The 20751-nt window shown below is 42.7% G+C and overlaps 1 protein-coding gene across 1 annotated transcript in view; it reads right to left on the bottom strand.

Moving 5' to 3' along the window:
* Positions 1-20751, bottom strand: part of PIK3C2G (phosphatidylinositol-4-phosphate 3-kinase catalytic subunit type 2 gamma) — a 321727-nt gene that overhangs the window by 75478 nt on the left and 225498 nt on the right. The window contains exons 25-27 of the mRNA XM_065420952.1: positions 17127-17236; positions 4916-5108; positions 4245-4366 (exon numbers count right to left, since the gene is read on the bottom strand). Of these exons, the coding sequence (XP_065277024.1) occupies positions 4245-4366; positions 4916-5108; positions 17127-17236 (425 nt within the window). The remainder of the gene's footprint in view (positions 1-4244; positions 4367-4915; positions 5109-17126; positions 17237-20751) is intronic.

Genomic DNA, 20751 nt, shown 5'->3' with positions numbered 1-20751 from the left:
TTTATCCTCTCAGGAGACATCTGAAAGCTTCAGATGAGTAGCGAGCCAGCCAGCAGTCCAACACAGTGAAATGACACTTGGACAGACTTTTGAGAGCCTGCTGGTCAGATCCTTACTTTGAACAGGCTGTACCCAATTCCAGAGCTCAACGAAAAGCTGCCACCAGCTTTTAAAAGGCCAGCCAGATGACAACACATTGAGTTGTAGTTTGCAGCTGTCCAGAGAAACACTGGCTAGCTCTGCAGACCAGCTGGTTGTAAAAGTCTATGCAGGCAAATGACATTCTCATCCAGTGAAAAACTGAATGACTTAAGTAAATTAAACCTAATTACATCTCTATGTAACGATTGCTAGATTTTTCAAAAGGTTTGTTTGCTACAGAGGATCATTATATGAAGGATACATTGATTAAGTTGATATTGAAAGCCTATTGTAGATATTGCAACCAGCAGTAAAACACTTTTTCAAAGACTGAGAGACTTTACAGATGGAAGCTTACTGATGGATAGATCTCACAATCTTCTTAAGTGCTTTGTCCAGCCTAGTTTAAAATGTGCCTGGTAAGGAGCTTTTTCTCACTTCCTGCAAGCATCTAGTTTACAGTCCATATATCCAATTATCACAGCCTACATTTTTATTTGCTTAAGTAAAGTTCTCCCTTGAACATATACATTTGAGAAAGGGGAAAAATGAAAAAAATCATTGATTTGATTTCAGGATAGTTCTTAATGATCTGAAACATCCTGAAGCAATTTCTGCCTCATAAAACACTTCTGCACAAAAATCAAGTAAGCCATCTGTCTGCTGTTAGTAGGTGAAGAACTAAAGAGACAGTGGCAAAATAATGTACTTCCACCATTTTGCTTATAATTATTTGTATTATAGTAGCATGTAGAGGTCCCAACCAAGATCAAGACTCTACTGTGCGAGGCATTGTAATAGACAAGATGGACAAAGAGTGGGAGGTAAAGTGACTTGCCCAAGGTCACACAGCATATCAACAGTATAGATAAGAACAGAAGCCATGTTTCCTGACATCCAGTCCAATACCCTATCCCCCAAAACCCAGAGGCCACATTGAGGCCTCAGGAATGCAGCTGTAACTCTCATTGACTTTAACTGAATGACCGAGGGAGGAGGCAAGGCAAGAATTAATGGTCATGGTTTTCAAACCTCAAGTAAAGCATAGGGGTAGCCTTGTGACCTCCTTGGTGTTCAGTCTTTCTTTAAAATACCTTGCTTTTGTTGAATTGTGTGTAGAGCTGAAACTAAAATCCCAGCTCTGAATCCACTTGAGGCTGACAAAAATTTGGATCTGAACTTTGGAGCTGACCTCCAGCTTTCTAATAGGGAGGGATAGCTCAGTGGTTTGAGCATTGGCCTACTAAACCCAGGATTGTGAGTTCAATTCTTGAGGGGGCCACTTAGAGATCTGGGGCAAAATCAGTACTTGGTCCTGCTAGTGAAGGCAGGGGGCTGGACTCGATGACCTTTCAGGGTCTCTTCCAGCTCTATGAGATAGGTATATCTCCATATATTATAATAGGCAAATAAACAAAAACTGCAGACCTGAACACCCTGGAACTTCGTGGAAATTCAGATCTGCTTCCAAACTTTGTGGCTAAGTGACATCTTTGTTTTATAAAATATGTGGTTTTGTGTGCAAACTGCCTTTTTTGTCATCCTTGTTAAAAAAAAATTAAAATCCTCTGTAGATAAAGTGACAGAATATAAGTGCTTCTTTGGAAGTGCTGTGGTCTGACTTACAAATAGGGGTTGCAGAACATGTTTAAACACTAAAGGAATGATTTTCAGAGATGCTGAGAACTCACCTCCCATTAATCATCATTCATTATTCACTGGTGTAGCAAGTACTCAGCGCATCTGAAAATCAGGCCTAGGCTGTATTTTTTCTTCCATACAATCTGTTAATCATCATCTTGGAAATCTGGACCTATACCATTTTTAGTGTTCATAACAATATTAATGGGAAAATTCTTTTCCAAGTTAAAAATCAGTCATTTTGGTTTTTAATCATACAGCTTCAAACTGATATTGTAGGTACATTATGGAACAGGCCTTTTTCCTTCCTCTGAAACATATGGCACTGGCCAATGCTGGAGGTGTGCACCACATAGACAGACTAATGTTCTGATCTGGTATAGCAGTTCCAATGATAAGACCATAGTAAGGAAATAATTTGTCTTTTTATTTATTAAAATCAAAGCTGGAATACACAAAGATCCTCAAACTGGAAAACATCAGTTTTTAAAAATGCTGCTTAACTTAAAAGAACATTTTAAAGAAAAATTGTCAAGAGAATTCACTCTTGGGACAAGACCATGTGGTGACAAGTTATTGCTGGGACTGAATTTTGATAGCAAAGTTATGAAGCTCTTAAACAGGTTTAGAATGAGGTATTGACTTTTTGAGGTTTCTGAAAAACACATCCTGGTAATTTAAAAGCCTTGCAAGTACTTTTTAAATTATATTTTAAAGATGTTTTACATGAATAATAGCTACTAATATTTTAAAAAGTCACATTACAGATTTGGATAGATTTATATAATTTTAAAAACTCCTTTTCCCCCTTTCAAATGTCTGTGCTCATGAAGAACACTGATAGAAATAGCTGCTTTTTGCAATTTTATTTTATAATTCAGTAGTTAGAACTATGAATGGGGTCAAATGGAAACCCTGATTCAAACACCTTCGAACTTTGGAGATATTCAGATCCCAATTAGAATATTGCAACTAGCCTTCAAATTATAATCTGCCAATCAAAACTCCAGATCTGAGCAATGAGAAACTAAGGGATCTGAATCTTTCCTTCACCTTTCTCTAGAATTAACCTGTTTCACATTTTGGGGGAAGACAGAATTTGGATATAAAATTTGTGGTTGTTGCCCATCCCCAGTCAAAACCATGACGACTTTGGCCCATTTACTTCAGTTCAAACACCAGAGACTTTTGTATTTTTCAAGCCCATCTGAGTCTGAGTTTGCCAGTATTTAGGATCAAATAAACTACGCATTTGTGTGGTCAAGTATTTGCTTTTCCTTCAGCTGACATTGAAGAGAGAAGGGAATTCCATTGGATGGGTTAGCATGACTGATAAAGGAATGACTGCTTTGCTTTCAGTGGTGTCAATATTGGTGAGTAACGATATATGTGATGTTACTGACATGTCCAGAATCCATGGCCATGGTAAAGGACACACTTTTCCACACAGCACATAATTAATCTGTGGAATTCATTGGCAACAGGAAGTCATTGAGGGCAAGAATTTAGTGAGATTCCAAACAAGATTGGACATGTATATAGATATTAAGAATACCCAGAATTATCATAATACAATTTTTGGAAGAGATGTTGAACTTCATGCTTCAGGGCTCAAGGCATTCTCTGTTAGAGGCTAGGAGGAGACCTAATGTGGGGGGTGAGGAGGGAGATAATCCCTCAGCTATCTGCTTCAGGGTTGTTACACAACTGGCCACTGTCAGGAACAGGATACTGGATTAGACTGATCTTGATCTGACCCAGCATGTAAACACCTGTGTTACTATAATAGAGTATTTTTGCTAACAGTTTTGCACAGTAGCTGATGTAAAGAAAGCTGATTTAAGGCCCAATCATGCCCCCAGTGAAGTCAATGACAGTACTATCCTTCACTTAAGAAAAAAAAAAAAAAAAAGATCAGGCCCTAACCCCTCCTCTACTCCCCCATGCACACGCATTCTCCAAAAAGAAAAACTCAGCCATTTGTTGCTAAATCATCCCACTTCCAGAAATAAATCTGCCTTGAAAATACACCTCTACCCTGATATAACGCGACCCGATATAACACGAATTTGGATATAACGCAGTAAAGCAGTGCTCCCGGGGGGCGGGGCTGCACACTCCGGTGGATCAAAGCAAGTTCAATATAACGCAGTTTCACCTATAACGCGGTAAGATTTTTTGGCTCCCGAGGACAGCGTTATATCGAGGTAGAGGTGTAATGGGTGAAAAAAGTATACATCACATGTGGCTGTGGATAACTAGAATATAGCAAAGTTAGGCTGCCACAACAGACTATGATCAATTTTCCCTAGATCCTATGACAGACGTGAAAGCTTCGAGTGCCTTCTAGGCAGAATTTGTGTTGCTAGCAAATATAACAACCACATATTCTTCACATTTTTGCTTGTACTTAGCGAGAACCATTTAACAGGAGAATAATGAGGACTAATGTGCTGTCTTACTCCAGGAGGGTATGTGATGGAAATTGCTTCTGTAGATGGCTGTGAAGTTTTGAAAATTGTTCGAATGATTTTTCCACAAAGGTGACCACCTGGCAGGTTTGCACCACCTGGACTAAATATAGCTGCATGGGGAAAAAACAGAAATGATTAGAGAGGCTGATGCCAAAAAGGCACATGCAGAACTACACGAAAATTTCAACAAAGAAAAACCTTTCTGTAATGTAGCTCCAAAGTGCCTGATAATGCAATTTGTAATTTATAGGCGTAGCTGTATAAAAAGGAACTTGTCTGGATGGGATGCAGTTCAAACACTGAAATATCATCACTGAGTGAGAAAACTAATAATGCTCCATTCAAGCAGCATACAGCAGTTTCTATCAGGCTTCCTAATTTTGTACTGTGCTTTCCTTATGGGTGTTATAATTAGCTCTTGATTTATTTTTCACTATAGGGCAGGAACCGTTCTCCTTAATGGCTCCCCACTAATAGCTCTCTGCCTGGTTTTATTTCCCTCCAGAATCTCATTGCTTATGGCACCACTGCTCATTCCGTGATCCTTTCATTGTGGCATAAGCACTTTTTATATAACCGAGGCAGGAGAGCATGTAAGCTAAAGGAAGAGTAGTTAAAGATCAAGCGAAAGGAGGGCAAGCGGAGAGCAAAATACATACAGAGTCAGGCTTTTTGCTGAACCCTAAAATGGTTGCTCGGGCAATTGACCTCTCTGCATCCAGCATGTTGGATTCCCGAGGAACACTCTGTGAAGCTGTAGACTTGGCAAAGCCTGTGGCTAACATTTGTGCGAGCGTATGGATCAGGTTATTGAGTTTGACAGGGAAGCACTCTAAACTTTCCTTTATTTTCCTGAGAAAACAAAACAAAAAGAAGATCAAATGTAAATGCTTCTCTTCGTGTATATATTTCTCTTTGCTTCCATTTCCTGGTGCCTGCTGCCATGAATGCAACTAAAAATCAAACACACACACACACACACACACACACACACACACACACACTCTCGTCATCATTTGTTTGCAGCAGTACAATTTACACAGCAGTTGAGCCCAGTTCGGATAAGTTATTCCATCAATCTCCAAAGGACATGGGCTGGGTGTGTTATCAGGAAAGTACAAAATACATTCACTAGGCTAACAACCTGGGTAACCCACCTGACTTATCTCAGTGGCTCTTATTCCTGATTACTTGGACCCACCCCAGCCCTGCTTTGGAGAGCAGAGACACACACAATGCCTCCCTGCATGTCGAGAAGCAGCAATTGCCACAGGGAGAAGCAACACCAAAGTTGAGACTCTCAAAGCTGATTCAGTGATTCACCTATAGGAGTTTGTGTTGCTAGATCCCTTAGTGGACTTTAAAAATCTCAACCCATGATCCTATTTGCCCTTTGTGTAGCTACATAAGAAGGAAAAACAACAAGGATTCCGGTGGCACCTTAAAGACTAACAGATTTATTTGGGCATAAGCTTTCGTGGGTAAAAAACCTCACTTCTTCCTTGCATCTGAAGAAGTGAGGTTTTTTACCCACGAAAGCTTATGCCGAAATAAATCTGTTAGTCTTTAAGGTGCCACTGGACTCCTTGTTGTTTTTGTGGATACAGACTAACACGACTATCCCCTAATATAAGAAGGAAAGACTTCCCTATGCCACCTTTCCCCATTTCATTCCCATGCAAGATAAACCAGAACACAGTTCTCGCTTCCCAGAGCTTTGGGATCCTTCAGGATGAAAGGCACTATATACAAATAAGCATGACCACCTCTTCAGATCAAATGTGATTTCTGTTTGGAAAATGGCACTTGCAAAATCATATCATCACTAGTCCTTGAAGGGAGAGAGGAAGCCCCTAAAATCCAGTTGCCCTGTTTAATCCAGTTGCCAATTGAATCTATTTTCACTGTGATGTTAAGTTTCCTCTCTCTTTCCCTACTTACCGAGGCTATGGAGTCAGCTTTCTGGGATATCCAGGATGGTTGTTGATGTTATGGAGTGCCAACCATTTAGGCTTAACTACGCAGCCCCCCAAAAAACTATACGAATCCCACAGTTTTCCCAATGTTGGATCCTAATTGGGCTCAAATACATGTTTAAATCTATTGCTAGTCAGAAGTGCACTTAAGCACATGCTTAACTTTAACCACCTGTTTAAGTCCCATTCACTTAGGACTTCAGCATATGCTTAAAGTTAAGCATGTGCTTGGGCTGTATTGAGAATAGCAATTCTGAATTGAGACCTCACTTTTCTGAATTGAGACCTAAGTTTGCATGACCTCTGACATTCAGGCTGAAGACTCTGGTATCTTTCACAAATGCAGCCACACCCCAAAGAAGAGGCCCAGATGCAAAGCAAAAAATCCCAGTCATGCATGCAGAATTCACTCAAAATGTGCAATTTATCATGTAGAAATTAGCCACATTAAACTGAGTAAGGGTGGAAAGCGAAGATACATATTTTTTCTTAACTTAATATGAGCAAAATAATCTTCCAATAAAGTAAGGTAATTAGTAACTTAATAAGCTTTCCTGAAAGAGGCAAACACAGCCCATTTTATAAATGAAACAATTTAGGAGTCTCATGCAAAACAAGAAAATAAATCTTAATTTAGGATATTATTGGAAAATCAATACAGTGCTGATTAATTGGGCCATATCCAAGGTTGTAAAACTTTTCTTTTTTTAGTTCCTAGGGAAAAGAGTATTATATTTAAAGTGTAGTTTAATCACTTGATGAATCACTGGCATGTGTTTTGGGTTGTGGAATCTGTAGCTCTACCATAATATAGAAAAGCAGCCAGAAAATTCAGAGTATTATTGGGAGAGAATAATGTTAATTTTACAGCTAAAAACTATTCAGTTTAATTAAACTTGTATGACACATGCCTTTGCTTACAGTATACAACCAACTTGGTATTCAGACAATATCACTATTGCAGAACATCTGATATCAGAGGACCATAATTCAGGCAATTCATCTCTTTAATGGTTTGTTGTTCTTTCTATGGCCCATTAAACTTCTCAAATGATTTTAACCTGTAGATTGCTAATCACATACCTTTACTTTATACCTAAACTGAAAAAAATATTTACTTTCTTAAATACTTAAAAGGGATGCTACCAATTAAATTTTCGAAAAAATTATACATATATAGAAAAAATGCAGCAACTCATCTAGCACATTAAAAACGATGTGCTGGAAGGTGTTTTCTGTTCTGTTGATGTTTGTGTCTTCTGTGCAACAGGCAAACAAGCTTGGGCTCTGATCAGGCAATTGGTTCTGTGCTGGGGACCCCTTCACTCACACACAGTCAATGGGGCTCCAAGGCACTGCCCGTACAGATCTATATAGGGAAAGAGTGACACTGACTATATATAAAGTGCTAACAAATGTGCAAATGAAACAGAGGGCTGATTTTAGTTCTAGTAATCTTGTAACTGTAGCTGGCACACAATTTTCTGGCAAAAATTTAATTTTCTTCTTGGCAGTATCCCTTTAGCAGTCAGGTTAGTTTCTGGCCTGCTTTTCAGAAAAGTGAGTTGAGTTTCAGTGTAATTCACATATACCAATTTTATGCCTCCTAATGGCTGAATTAAATTTGGATTTCATATGTGGTTCACAGCATTCCTAAGGAACTGTTAAACTCCTACACAAGTCGGGGTGCGCAGAGACTTAGGTGGCTGTTCTCTGAAGTGGGGATAGGCAAATAAAGTTTGGCCTAAATCTCCCCAAGTAACTATGATTTGGGGTGCTCAATTTTTGGGTGGCCAATTGGGGAAACCCTAAAGGGAACTGATATTCTGAGGGTGGGTGCCTAGTGCTTTCTGCAAACCAGGCCTTCTTCACGGGGTCTCATAACAGAGGCACTGAAAACCTCTAGCCAAAAATGCAAATCTTGGCCTTAATATATGAAGTAAGAATTCCTCGTCCCAGACTTCAGCCTAATTTTAGTGTTAAACCTGAACTCATTATTGAAATTTTGAAATGTTCCAGGAAGCTTACCCAGCTTTTTATTTCCAGCTGGGACAGGACCTGCCACCATACAGTAGTATCAGCAAGACTGTTCTCATGGCATCGCCAGATATGACGAAGTGAAATTCCTCATAAGAAAGTCTCTGTAGATTCCTCCATGTAGGCGGAGGTGTTCAAAGGCACCTTTGCAAATCGCAGCTGTAGCTGCTAGGCAGCCCTAAACACACAATCACGACTCCCTTGAGGAGGACATCTGTGAGTTACTGCACATGTGAAGTTCCTCCTGGACTCTACGGAGGAATAATGGTTGGGCCTCTGTAGAGGACCTGAAAGAGGTCACATGCCCTGTGACAGAACAACTCATTTTGAAGATTTACCTTCAAGGGCAATCAGGCATTATGGAGAGAAACACACACACAATTTGGATCCCCAACATCCCTCAAATGTATTAAGTATGTTTGAATTGCTAAGCCATATCAAAGACCTGATCCTGACTTTTCTCTCAATGCTGCAGTTGTCCCTACAAGTCTAGGGCTGCAGTAAGCCTGATAGGCCCTGTGAGTGGAAGAGAAAAGGGAAGGATGTACATGAGCACGAAAACTCATTTGCAAGTTCTCCCAACCTAGCTCAGCAACTCTGCCCATCTTGTCAATTTTACTGCTTCACACAGCCCTTCCTTACCTGACCCTGCCTGTTAAGAATCAGCTTGTCAGATGCAGAGCCAGCTTAGCCTCTCACTAATATGTAACTATGGGACTGAAACTAACTCAATTTCAGTAGAGCCCACTAGAAAGAAAAGCTGAGTTGGTCTGTTTTCCACAGAGAGTATATAGGATCTTAGTCAGGATTCCATTTAGGGCAATAATCATCCTGCTCTCTGGGGCCTGTTGTAGAGCTGTGAATACCAATATGTTGAAGGATTCTCCATCTCCTGGCCTTCCCTAGAATGCAGTGTGGGATACATCTGTTCAGCCTGTCATTTTACAGTGGAGGCTGCTTGGCAGGGGAAAGTAAGAAGTTTGCCTTTGTTCCTTTGCGGCGCAGACACTGTAATTATTGCCTGCTGCTGTAAATCATCTGCAAGCACACTTTGAGATGGTAGTTTTGTCTCTGCTCTTTCAGATGTCATCAACCTCCACTGGTGTTTTAGCTAGCTGGGGGATGGATTGCTAAGGGATATGCTGCCAGCTGGGGAAGGGGATTCTGCTGACTGGCAGAGGATTTGTGTTATGAAGGTGGTCTAGTTTTGCAGTCGTTGGTATTGTGTTTGGAATCTACATGCATGACCTGTGCAGCGATGGGTGCATAATAAATTATTCCATTAATAAATAATATAAACAGATACATCAGCTAACACCTCTTTAGCATCTCCCCTGCTGTCAAGCTTTTGAAGATGTGCATTGCTAATTTTCTGGTAATCTTCAGATCCACTGTGCAGCTCTCATTCATGGGCAGGAGCCGTGGGGTTGCTTGTGTACTGCAATGAATTCAAACTCTTCAGTCATAGCATGAAACCGATTTTAATCAATTTAAAATAACTGTAAATCATTTTAAGAACACTTTTTAAAATGTCACACAACATCATGGTGACACTTGAGGGAGATAGCCCTTTGCAGTAAACCAAACTTGGAGATCTCTTTCCAGGAGAAGGAAGCGTGCCCTGTTCTGTGGATAAAATGTTTTCTGGGGTAGAGAAGGGATGGGAAATGGGAGGAGATCAAACTGAGTTTCAAGGCTCAAACTGAATTTAGGGCAGGGATGCACTATAGGCAACTAATTCATGTGGCAGTGGTCCCACAGAAACTCTTGTTTTAGTCTCAAATACCACTATGTTTATCCATAATATGGGAGAGTGACCCTCCCAAAACCTGTAATCTGGGAAGTGTGTGGCTGCTGGTCAGCTCATAATGGTGCAGTGACCCAATGCTGGGGGTCAAAGGAAAATGGTGTGTAGATGCTAACAGAGATTACAGAATGGGTCTTCAATGAAGACCCAGAGCAATATCAATTCCTAAAACATAGAAGTCTTTACAGTTCTGAAAGGGCTTGGTAGGTTAGAGCCCAGCCTCCAGTAGCATTAGTCAGCTGGGTCAAAATATGAAAGGGCAAGAAAAATAGCCTAACAAACAGAATATCCATCCCAAGAATATTTATGACAGTGTTAGTCATTTTACTGTTTGAGCTATTCTTAAATAACAAAAGATGCAATGTTTGGTGTTCTTGACAAAACTGAACAGCTCAGGTAACCAGTAAAACAATCTCTCGCTCGCTTCTATTTCAGTACTTCCCATTTGTCCCTGTGACAGACAGGAAAAAATGGAATAACTGCTTGGTCTGGAGAGGAAATGTCTATCTTTTAGGTTGGAGACTTCTTTCTCAAGGTTTAATTTAGCTCCTCCACACATCTGTTCCTTTAAATACTTCTTTTCATCTTCTCTCTCTTCCACTGGGGTAATGAGACTTGGTTTCTGGTGGTTTCTTCCTGCAGTGACTCTTGTGTCATCTGCATGTGGGCTCTTCCTCTTGTGTCATCTGCATGTGGGCTCCCAGGTCTCCCAATTTATCTTCTGCTTTAAATGACTTGTTCTCCAATTGATTTGGCTGTCCTGAGCCACTTTTCAAACTGACTTGTGGTTCTGTCACTTCCTTCCATGAGTACAAAGTATTTCTTTTACCAGGTAGAGGCATCTTAATCTCATTGGTCAGCCTTTCACGTTCACTCTCCCATGCCAGCTTTGCCCTTTCAAGGTCTGCTTCTATTTGCCTAGTTCATTCTAGCTGTGTAGTCAGACCCTCCATAGCCTGGGGGTATTTCCACCTAATTTCTTTGATTTGGGCCTCATGAATCTTTGCCCAGCCATCCAACTCCTGATAGAAAGCTTCCATCAAGGCCTGCAGCTTTTAGATTGTTTTACAGTCACATCATAGCTCTTGTTGCCAGCATTTCCTTGGACCTTCAGATCCCTGGAGCCTTTTTTCTGGCTTGCTCAATGCCATAATCCTGTTGTCCCCCAGGTTAGCTGGTTGAACCCTTCTTTTGAGTGGAACCCATTCTGGTTCCTAAGTCTGATCTGGTTCCTTTACCAAATAATTCAGGATCCCCAAACTCTCATCTCTGGGGCTGAGAGAAGCGTGAGGGTATCTACCCTAACCAATGGGAAGCTTGAAACCCATAGCCATCCTCCTACCTTTAATTTTACATGCCCAGGCTGATTTCCTGGACTACTCCATATTCACCTAGTCTTGTAGGATCTATCTTCCTCATAATTAAAGTGCATCTACCTGAAGTCAAAATTTTTAGCAGGGCAACATCTTTCTATGTGACCATTCTCCCCGCAACCAAGACAGACTGTTCCTGGGGCATCACACTTTCTTGCACCAAAACTGGGTCCCCACCATCTTTTGTTCAGACTTCACAATAGCCAGCAGTTTCTGGCAGGGTGTCTTTGACATCTTGGCTCTCCCCCATTCCTCTGGTGCTCAGTACATAAGAACATAAGAACATAAGAAAGGCCGTACTGGGTCAGACCAAAGGTCCATCTAGCCCAGTATCTGTCTACCGACAGTGGCCAATGCCAGGTGCCCCAGAGGGAGTGAACCTAACAGGCAATGATCAAGTGATCTCTCTCCTGCCATCCATCTCCATCCTCTGACGAACAGAGGCTAGGGACACCATTCTTACCCATCCTGGCTAATAGCCATTTATGGACTTAGCCACCATGAATTTATCCAGTCCCCTTTTAAACATTGTTATAGTCCTAGCCTTCACAACCTCCTCAGGTAAGGAGTTCCACAAGTTGACTGTACAACCAGAACTGCTTTACAATCATTGTTTTTACAGGGGCAAACCCGTCCTGCCTGCCCCACTTCCTCATAGTCAAAACATAGAGTTGGTTGAGCCCTGTGCCTTCTTCCCTTTCGGTGTCGATGACAATTGACTCTTTACCATTGTGGAACCTCCTTCACAGGCCTCTGAGGCTGCTCAGACATTTCCCCCCCCCGCCACCCAAAATGGAGCTGAACTCCAACAGCTGTGGCTGCCCCTCCATATGCTGACATGGGAGGATCAAAATCTCACAGCCAAGAAAGGTGTCTGCACTGTGCCACTCAGTCATCCCTCCTTGATGGGAGATGATCTCAGAATCCCACTTCTGGTACCACTTGTCACAAGTTGTGTCTGCACTGTAGCACATCTTTGCTGAGCTAGTATTGCTGGCACTATCTACCTCACTTTCCTTTCTCTCAGGGCCCCTTAAGAATTCTACATAATCTGAAGGGATGTAAGACATTTCCCCTGATGTGGTTCTATTTTATTAAATGGAAATGAAGTCTCTTCCCTTGGGCTCATGGGTTGCACTGCCTCTTCCTTGGTCTCTGGGAGCTCCTCTCCCTTATGAGAGCTTCTCTCTGTGAGCATCTCTCTGCAACTGAGCCCTGGTGACCTTTTATCAGGCTCAGGTGTTCGTTATTCAACTAACTGCCTAGATAAGCTCATTCCCTTTAAATTAGCTCTTCTAGGATAGCTTTAGCTCAGACTTCTCTTAAAGGGGCCAGCAATCCCGTGACAGGGACTTTTTAAAAATAATGAACATTTATTGAAGTAGCTAAGAAAATAAAGACAAAGTAACATCTGGAGTCAAGGGGTTCCAGTTAGATAGACTAGGAGATAGATTAAAGCTAGTTTGAGTATGTGTACATGAGCTGCAACCACACCCCATAAATGCAGTGTAAACATACTTTATCTAGCTCGGGCACTGGAGCATTGAAGCTGCAGCAGCACTGATTTCAGTGCCCCACCCAAATAATTACCCAATTTTCTGGGTGGGTTTATATCGCCCACACTGAAGCCCATGCTGACGCATGGTATCCGAGATTAGGTATACAACCCATGATTGCACTATGGACTTGCCCTGAGAGAGTGAGGACTTCGGATCTCTACCTCTGGCTTGCTATGTGATCCTGGACAAATCACTTGACCTACGTGAAAAAAGGTTATAATAATACTTATCTACCATTCTCTCCATCTAAGTTTTCACTGAGGGTTCATCACCAGCTGCACAGGATGTCATGAAAAAAATCAAGTTAGTGAAGTACTTCGAGAGTCTTGTTTAAAGCATTATTATTATCTACAATGACTAGAAATAATAATATACAGTGCTACCAAACTATAGAACCGGAAGTTTCCATGGTTGGATTCTCATCCCCATTCTGCCCTTTCATACAAGGGCAGTAAAGGGCTGTGGAAGAAATCTGTTGGTGAAGGAGCAGTGTAATCATCCATAGCGTAGGAGGCAGGCTGAGGGGACGAGGGACCATGCTCAGAGTGCTCAGCACTACAGGGATATTGGGCTGCACAGCACTCCACAGGCAGAGTGAGGCTGTCATATGTTTAAGCATGACTAGCAACAGGTCTTGGCATCCTGTCCACATTGAAATTTACAAACGTGTTAGTTAAAACATGTTAATTAACATGTGCTAAACCATGATTAGAAATTTAAAATAGGGACAAACAGACAATAGTTAACTGGTTCCATGAAGCTTATTTAAACTGATGAAATGAGCATTTTCTTGGAGTAACATGCACAGACAGCGCAAACAAACCTCATTTACATTAAAAGAGAAAAAACATGCACTGTAGCAAAATTGTACATTTCTCCAGGGTTTTAAGATCTTGTTTGACAGTAATTCTAACAATCAGACCTTTGTTTCAAGTCACTGAAAGCATACAACTATACCGTGAGGAAATCATTAAGGGATCTATTCCCTATTGGATGCATGGATGTAACTTATCATTACTATTAACAGGACTTGTTTTTACTCTGTGCTTGCAGTATACAAGGCTGCAGCTTGGCAATACTTTAAATTGTGAGGAGATGGGAGTGAGTAGGGATTAGAGGAGATGGGATCAACATTGATCTTAAATGTCATTGTGGTGGGGCAAGTGCCCCACCTCCCTGTGAAAGTGGGCTAAGACAGGCCAGAGAGGCTGCGCAAAGTGGCAGCCAATTAGGGAGGGCCTGTTAGGGAGCCAATCAGGGCTGGGCAGGAGGCGGCAAATCAGGGCTGAGCTGAGCCCTGTATAAGGGCTGCCCAGGAGCAGAGCAGTCAGTCTCTCCCAGGCCTCCAACAGGGAAGGTCTGTCTCCTGAGCTAGGAGACCAGCACCTGGAACAGTGCAGTGCTGGGCAGGCTCGGGGGAGCTGAAGGGAACTCCAGCCCGCCACCTGCCAGGCTGCAGGCCCTGAGGGAAGGGCCTAAAGGGTGAAAAGGGTCAGAGGGGAAGTGACCCAGGGAGAGTGGACAGCAAGCGAGAGGAGAGAAGGAGGGCAAGGAGGCTGCCGCTAGAGAGTCCCTGGGTCGGGACCCAGAGTAGCGGGTGGGTCTGGGTCCCCCCCTTTCCCCTTATATTGCAACTGGCCAGGGGAAGTGGCCATATTGGATCGTACCATACCCCTGAGGGAAGGGGTTAGACTTTGGGAGCGGCTGGCCACTGTGGCAGGTGAAAGACTGCTGTTAGGCTCCTGGAAGAGGGTGAGAACGGACTAGGGGGCACTGCCGGAGGGCAGTGTCCTGAAGGGGACGCCGCGAGCAGAAGGGAGCAATGCGGGTCCAGGCGCCAAGCGAGGGCGAGAGACGGACAGGAAACCACCATAAGAGGGCGCTCCCCATGGACTGAGCTAATTCCCAGAGAGACCAGTGGGAGGCGCCACGGTGGTGAGTCACAGTCACCGTCACAGTCATGCAGAAATTAAAAACAAATGAAACTATGTAATCAAAGGGCAATGGGGAAATAAGGAAAATCTAGGGGTTAAAACGAGGAGTTGGGGACTCTGCTGTGTTCTAAAATAATAGAAAAATTTAATTTTGGAAGTTCCAAACTACTGTGGTCTGACCCAAAGGTTTTGTATCTCGATTCAAACTTCTCCAAATTTTGGGAGTGTATTGTTTCCATGTTCTGTTCTCGACACATCATAAAGACAAGTCTGAGTAACACAGTTCAAACTGACGTCATGGTGAACATCTAGATAATTCCAGAGAGAATTTAACAGGAGCAATGCATTTGATTCAATTGTTTGGGTTCAGGGCCTTCTCTCATTTATTAAAATTCTAATATTGCCTTTGGTTGTATTCAGAGGTGCTGGGCAATACGCTGTGCTCGTCTTTCCCAAGAGCAAGCACAGGGCAAGCTGTGACAGTGTGAGCTTTCCCCAGGCTGGGCCTCAACACTTGTGGCTCATTCAGCTTACAAGCGCATTCAGGGCTTGGCCTATCTATTGAGACAAAGGCACCAATTGCAGTGGGGATTTCTATGTGGTGGACAGGGTCGGATTAAGGCAGGGGCTTTAGAGGCTACAGCCCAGGGCTCCGTCTCAAGGGGAGCCCTGCAAAAATAAATCACAGGCAGCAAACTCCAGGCCACTAAGAGGGGCGCTCAGGCAGGCTGCTTGCATGCCATGGCCCCACGCCGCTCCCGGAAGTGGCTGGCTGCTGGCACATCTCTGTGGCCCCTGGCAGGGGGGGGGGGGGGAGGCGGCGCCGTGTACTGCCCCCACCTCCAGCACTGTCCCCGCAGCTCCCATTGGCTGGGAACTGGCCAATGGGAGCTACAGAGGCGGCACTTGCGGGCACGGGCAGCGCACGGAGACACGCTGTCCCCCTGCCCCCAGGGGCTGCAGAGACATGCTAGCAGCCAGCCACTTCCAGGAGCGGCGTGGGGCCACGGCATGCAGGGAGGCGGCCTGAGCCCTGCTGAACGCCAGCCAGGAGACGCCTGTGGTAAGCGCCTCCCGGCCGGAGCCTGTGCCTCGCACCCCCTCCTGCACCCAACCCCCTACCCCAGGTCAGAATCCCCTCCTGCACCCAAACTCCCTCCTAGACTCCACACCCCCTCCTGCACTCTAATCCCCTCTCCCAGGTGAGAATCCCCTCCTGCACCCCAATCTCCTGCCCCAGCCCCCTCCTGCACTAAACTTCCTCCTAGGAAAAAGACTTGTATACAGGGGCCCACAAAATCTAATAGCCCCGGGCCCACAGGAGAGTTAATCTGGCCCTGGTGGTGGACGCTTGTCCACAAAAGACAGAACTGACGTCAAACTTGTTTCGTACAGACTGCTAAACTGCCATTAACCTTCAGTCCCTACCAATCCTAGCTGAATCCGAACAACAAGCTAGAAGTGAAAAGTTTCATATTATGCGAATACCAATCAAGCTGCAAAGCGATTATTAATAATACCTAACTCTTATATAGTGCTTTTCATCTGTAGATTTCAAAGTGCTTAAGAAGAAGAAAATATAATTAACCCCATTTTACAGATGGAGAAACCAAGGCACGGAGAGGTGAAGTGACTTACCTAAGGTCACCCAGCAGAGACAGGAACAGAACCGAGATCCCCTGAGTCTCAGCCCAGTGTTCTAGCAGCAAGGCCACATTGATTCTCACAGTTTTTTGAAAACATTTTACAAAAACCAACACAAAAAGCACATTCTTCACGGAACTCAAAGAAGAAGCTCTTTGAACGAGAAGATTCAAACAGTCACTGGAAATGCTTGCAGTCCAAACCCTGCAGCTTTGTCACAGTGCATTAGAGCGAAGCCAACAAGAAATATACTAGGGTAGTTACAATATGCAAGCTGAGCAAAAAATGTAAGCAACTTCAGTAACGGAAAATAAGTTAGGTATGAACAACTCCTTTCATAATCTAAGGAGTTATTAGTGACGTGTATAAAGAGAGGGTTTGTTTGCGTGTTTGTGTTTAGAGACAAATTAATCCTTTGTGTAATTTATTGATTTCAATTGACTAACTCCATAGATCAACAGAGCCTATGATTTGTAATTTGGCAGTGTCTCTTTAAGCCTAAAAGAGGGCATACTTTCTGAATTCTTTTCTGTTTTTTACCTGGTAAAGTGGCTCGTGGCTTGGAGGTCTGAGTCATGTGGACGAAGGTTATCATACACATACTTCAAATCCTGGATGCTGTTCAGCTCAGGCAACCCTGCATGCAGCATCTTTGAATAAATAGGATTGATCCAATAAATAAACTGAAAATAATTTAAATGAAACAGGGCAACTAGAAAAAAGGAGTTACAGGGAAAGAACTCTCCCCATTTATAAATTACAAACCTCTCCTAATTTGAGCAATGTGTGACTCTGGGTATAACACACAGAGCACGGATTAGGAGAATGAAATGCACTCTTAACCTGTTCACATTGATACACCAGAAGAGGGTGTATTCAAATGGATTCAGGACCTCATGAATCAAATTCCTTGCAACTGATCTCTCTACTAGGAGTCTACCACCTCAGTATACACAGAAACATTATTTCCCCCTCTCAGCCTCCTTAAGGCAGCAAAGGGCATCCACCTACAGATCTCCAGGGCAGGCTGCAAATACCACCTTCAGCTGTGATAACCTCCTCCCCACCAACCAAACTCAACACTAAACCAGAATGGATGCCTCCCCTTACTCTATGAACTCCTTACACCTAAAGGTGTACCTATAAAAACATTACATCCCAATGTCACACTATTTCAAATCCATGCAATTAGGTACATACACCTACCTGTAAGAAACTGTTTTTGTTAATGTACCCAGTTTTATTTGCAACATGCCAGATACCATTAGCCTCTCTGTGCCTCAGTTTCCCAGTCCCGAAGAAGGGTACAATAATAGTTGCTTGCCTCTACAGCAGTATTAGTAGGCTTGAATACGTTGTAAAATGATTGAATATGTCCTAAGTATTATTGGACGAAAGACACTTCCTAAATGCAAAGTCTTACTTCCTTTCAATCTTATTTATATAGTAATGAGAGTTAACAACATTGTCAGTGTAGTGCAATGAGAAGTGGACAACTAGACATGTTCAATGTGTCCAGCACATCTGTCCCTAGGCACTTTAAAATGTTAAAAAAAAGAAGAGAAAAGTTTCTAATAAATGTTTAAAACCCACTGACTTTGCACATTCCCCACACTGAGTTGAGATGATGGACTGTGTGTAATAGAGAGAAAATCTTTCCCACCCATTGCTCAGAAAGAATACAAATATAACTTTACCATTGCTGCTTGAGCATGTACATTCTGCAATGAAATATATTTCCAGTGCAGACAGAAGTGCCCATTGATCTCAGAAGATTAAACCAAATAAAAGGGAAACATAGCTTTTGTTGTAAAGTGAAAGGGGGAGAGAAGAGAGATATTTGTTTTCCTTATTTCTTTCCATCTTTTCTATATTTTAAAATCAATGTGTTTGTATTTTGGGTTCTTTTCTCCTCAGCACCATGGCTGAGATGTTGCCTAATGTCTCAGGCTCTGTCTGGACTGCTGCTGGAACTGTGACAGCTTGAACACTGGTTACGCAGACGAGACTGAAAAATCACTGAGGTGAATTCAAATGGTTTAGTTTCCAAGAGAATCTTCCCCTCAGTTGGGAGGGGTTTGGCAAATACAAAGAGGGCACAGGAGCACAGAACTGAAAGGGACCTTCTGGGTCATCGAGTTCTGTCCCCTGCTATCACAGACAACCCTATCAAATAATCCTGGTAATAATTTATCAAGATCCATTTTAAAACTAGTTTGCCTCTTCTACTCCTATTGGGATGCTGTTCCAGAACCTCACTCCTCTGATGGTTATAAGACCTTCTTCTAACTTCTAGCCTAAATTTATTCCTGGCCAGTTTATGTCCATTTGTTCTTATGCAAACATAGTCCTTTAGCTTAAATAGCTCTTCTTCCTTTTTGGTGTTTACCCCCTGATGTATTTCTAGAGAGCAATCATGTCCCCTTGCAGTCTTTGTTTTGCTAGGTTAAACAAGCCAAGCTTTTCCAGTTATAAGGTAGGCTCCATTCCCCTGATCATCCTAGGAGCCCTTCTCTGCACCTGTTCCAGTTAGAGTTCATCTTTCTTGAGGATGGGCAAGGCACAATAATAATAATTTGCACTTACAAACACATATTATTTATCTATATATCTTCAAGCAGTTTACAAAGACTGTAGGTACAAATATCCCCATTTTACAGCTGGGAGAACTATGGTGCAGAGAGGTGAAGTGTGTTGCCCATTGTCATACTATGCGTTGAGATGGGTAAAGAATCCAGGTCTCTTCTAGTTTCCAGTTTGGTGCCCTAACTATCTTACACCAGATGCAGGTGGTATGGCTTGAACTCCCTACCCTGGGGATATGGGAAAGAAGAGCCCAAGTGCTGGGGAAGCAGAAGGTTGTGTGGATAGGACTGGCATTGCTCTGTCGGCTACTGTTCCCCCTGGCAGCATGGTTCCTTGAGGATCATCCAGCCCCTCCATTATCCCTGCTTTGTGTAGTTTCTTTCCTCTTGTATCAGAGGGGACAAGGAGGGTTTCCAACATAGTGATGTTGGAGACTGATCAGACAAGACTTTGGGTATTTTCCAACTGGTTGTCCCAAGTACACATATGTTTGGGCACCCAGATGGCTTGGGCTACAGTACTTGATCATCACAGGTATTTTAGTTATCTGATGTAACTAGAGATAAGCCTGAGCCACAAACATTTGGATCTGGATTTCTAATCCCCCAAAGTATAGTAATGTTTGGATCTGCTCATAGTGAAAAGGAAGTGAAGGGCCAGCAGTAAGGGTGGACTCAGGTTTGGATGGAAAACACCTCCAAGGTTGTGGGGTAGGCCCATCTCTACATGAAATAATTAATTATACTAGTTCTGATACTGCACTTTTCACATACATCTCAAATCCCTTCACTAAGATAGGCAAGTTTCATTATCCCTATTTTACAAAAGGTATTTAGGAGGCATAGCAAGGTGGAGTGATTTGTTCAAGGACACAGAGTGACTCAGTGGCAGTGAATCTATATCTCCTTTCTCTCAGTAATGACTCTGTCTATTTCTTACTCACATTTTAGCAGAGAGCTGATTTGTTAGGCTTCCTTGGAGAACCAGCTATATAGACTTGTGATAGAAATTTCTATCTGGAAAATCCTGGATTTTACATGATTTTTTTTAACTAGTTGAATGCTGCTCATGGTCCCCAGAAATCCTCTGTTCTAGTTCATATTGATTCTTTAGTGAGAGGAAAGCTGATAAACTACAGGCTTTGTAGCTGAACTCTGCCAGCAAGGCTCTTGGGCCTCCCACAGATGTTTCTGCTTTTCAGAGTGATGGGAACTTCATGGCTTATTTCTTCCCTCGCTCCCAGGAACATATACTGGTACTGCTGCTCACCACCAAGAGAATAAAGCATTAACTCCATACTGGGCTAAAAAATCTTGTGGTTCATAATCACAGTTTGCTGGAAGCCACTAGCAGTTACTGACCATTCAAAGCAGATAGAGTTTACAACCCCAATCAAGCACTGCACATTTTGAAACTGGCCTTATATAACTTCAGATTTGACTTTAAAACAAAACAACAACAAAACCTTATATAGCCATCTCAGAAAGCAGAACTCAGACAATGATATTGAGACAAGATGCAGATTTTCAGATATGCACAGAACTTTCCATCGTGGAAACTTGAGACTGCTTTTTCTGCA

This window comes from Emys orbicularis, chromosome 1 (assembly GCF_028017835.1).
Source record: "Emys orbicularis isolate rEmyOrb1 chromosome 1, rEmyOrb1.hap1, whole genome shotgun sequence".
NCBI lineage: Eukaryota > Metazoa > Chordata > Testudines > Emydidae > Emys > Emys orbicularis.
This window is presented reverse-complemented; position numbering and strand designations above follow the sequence as displayed.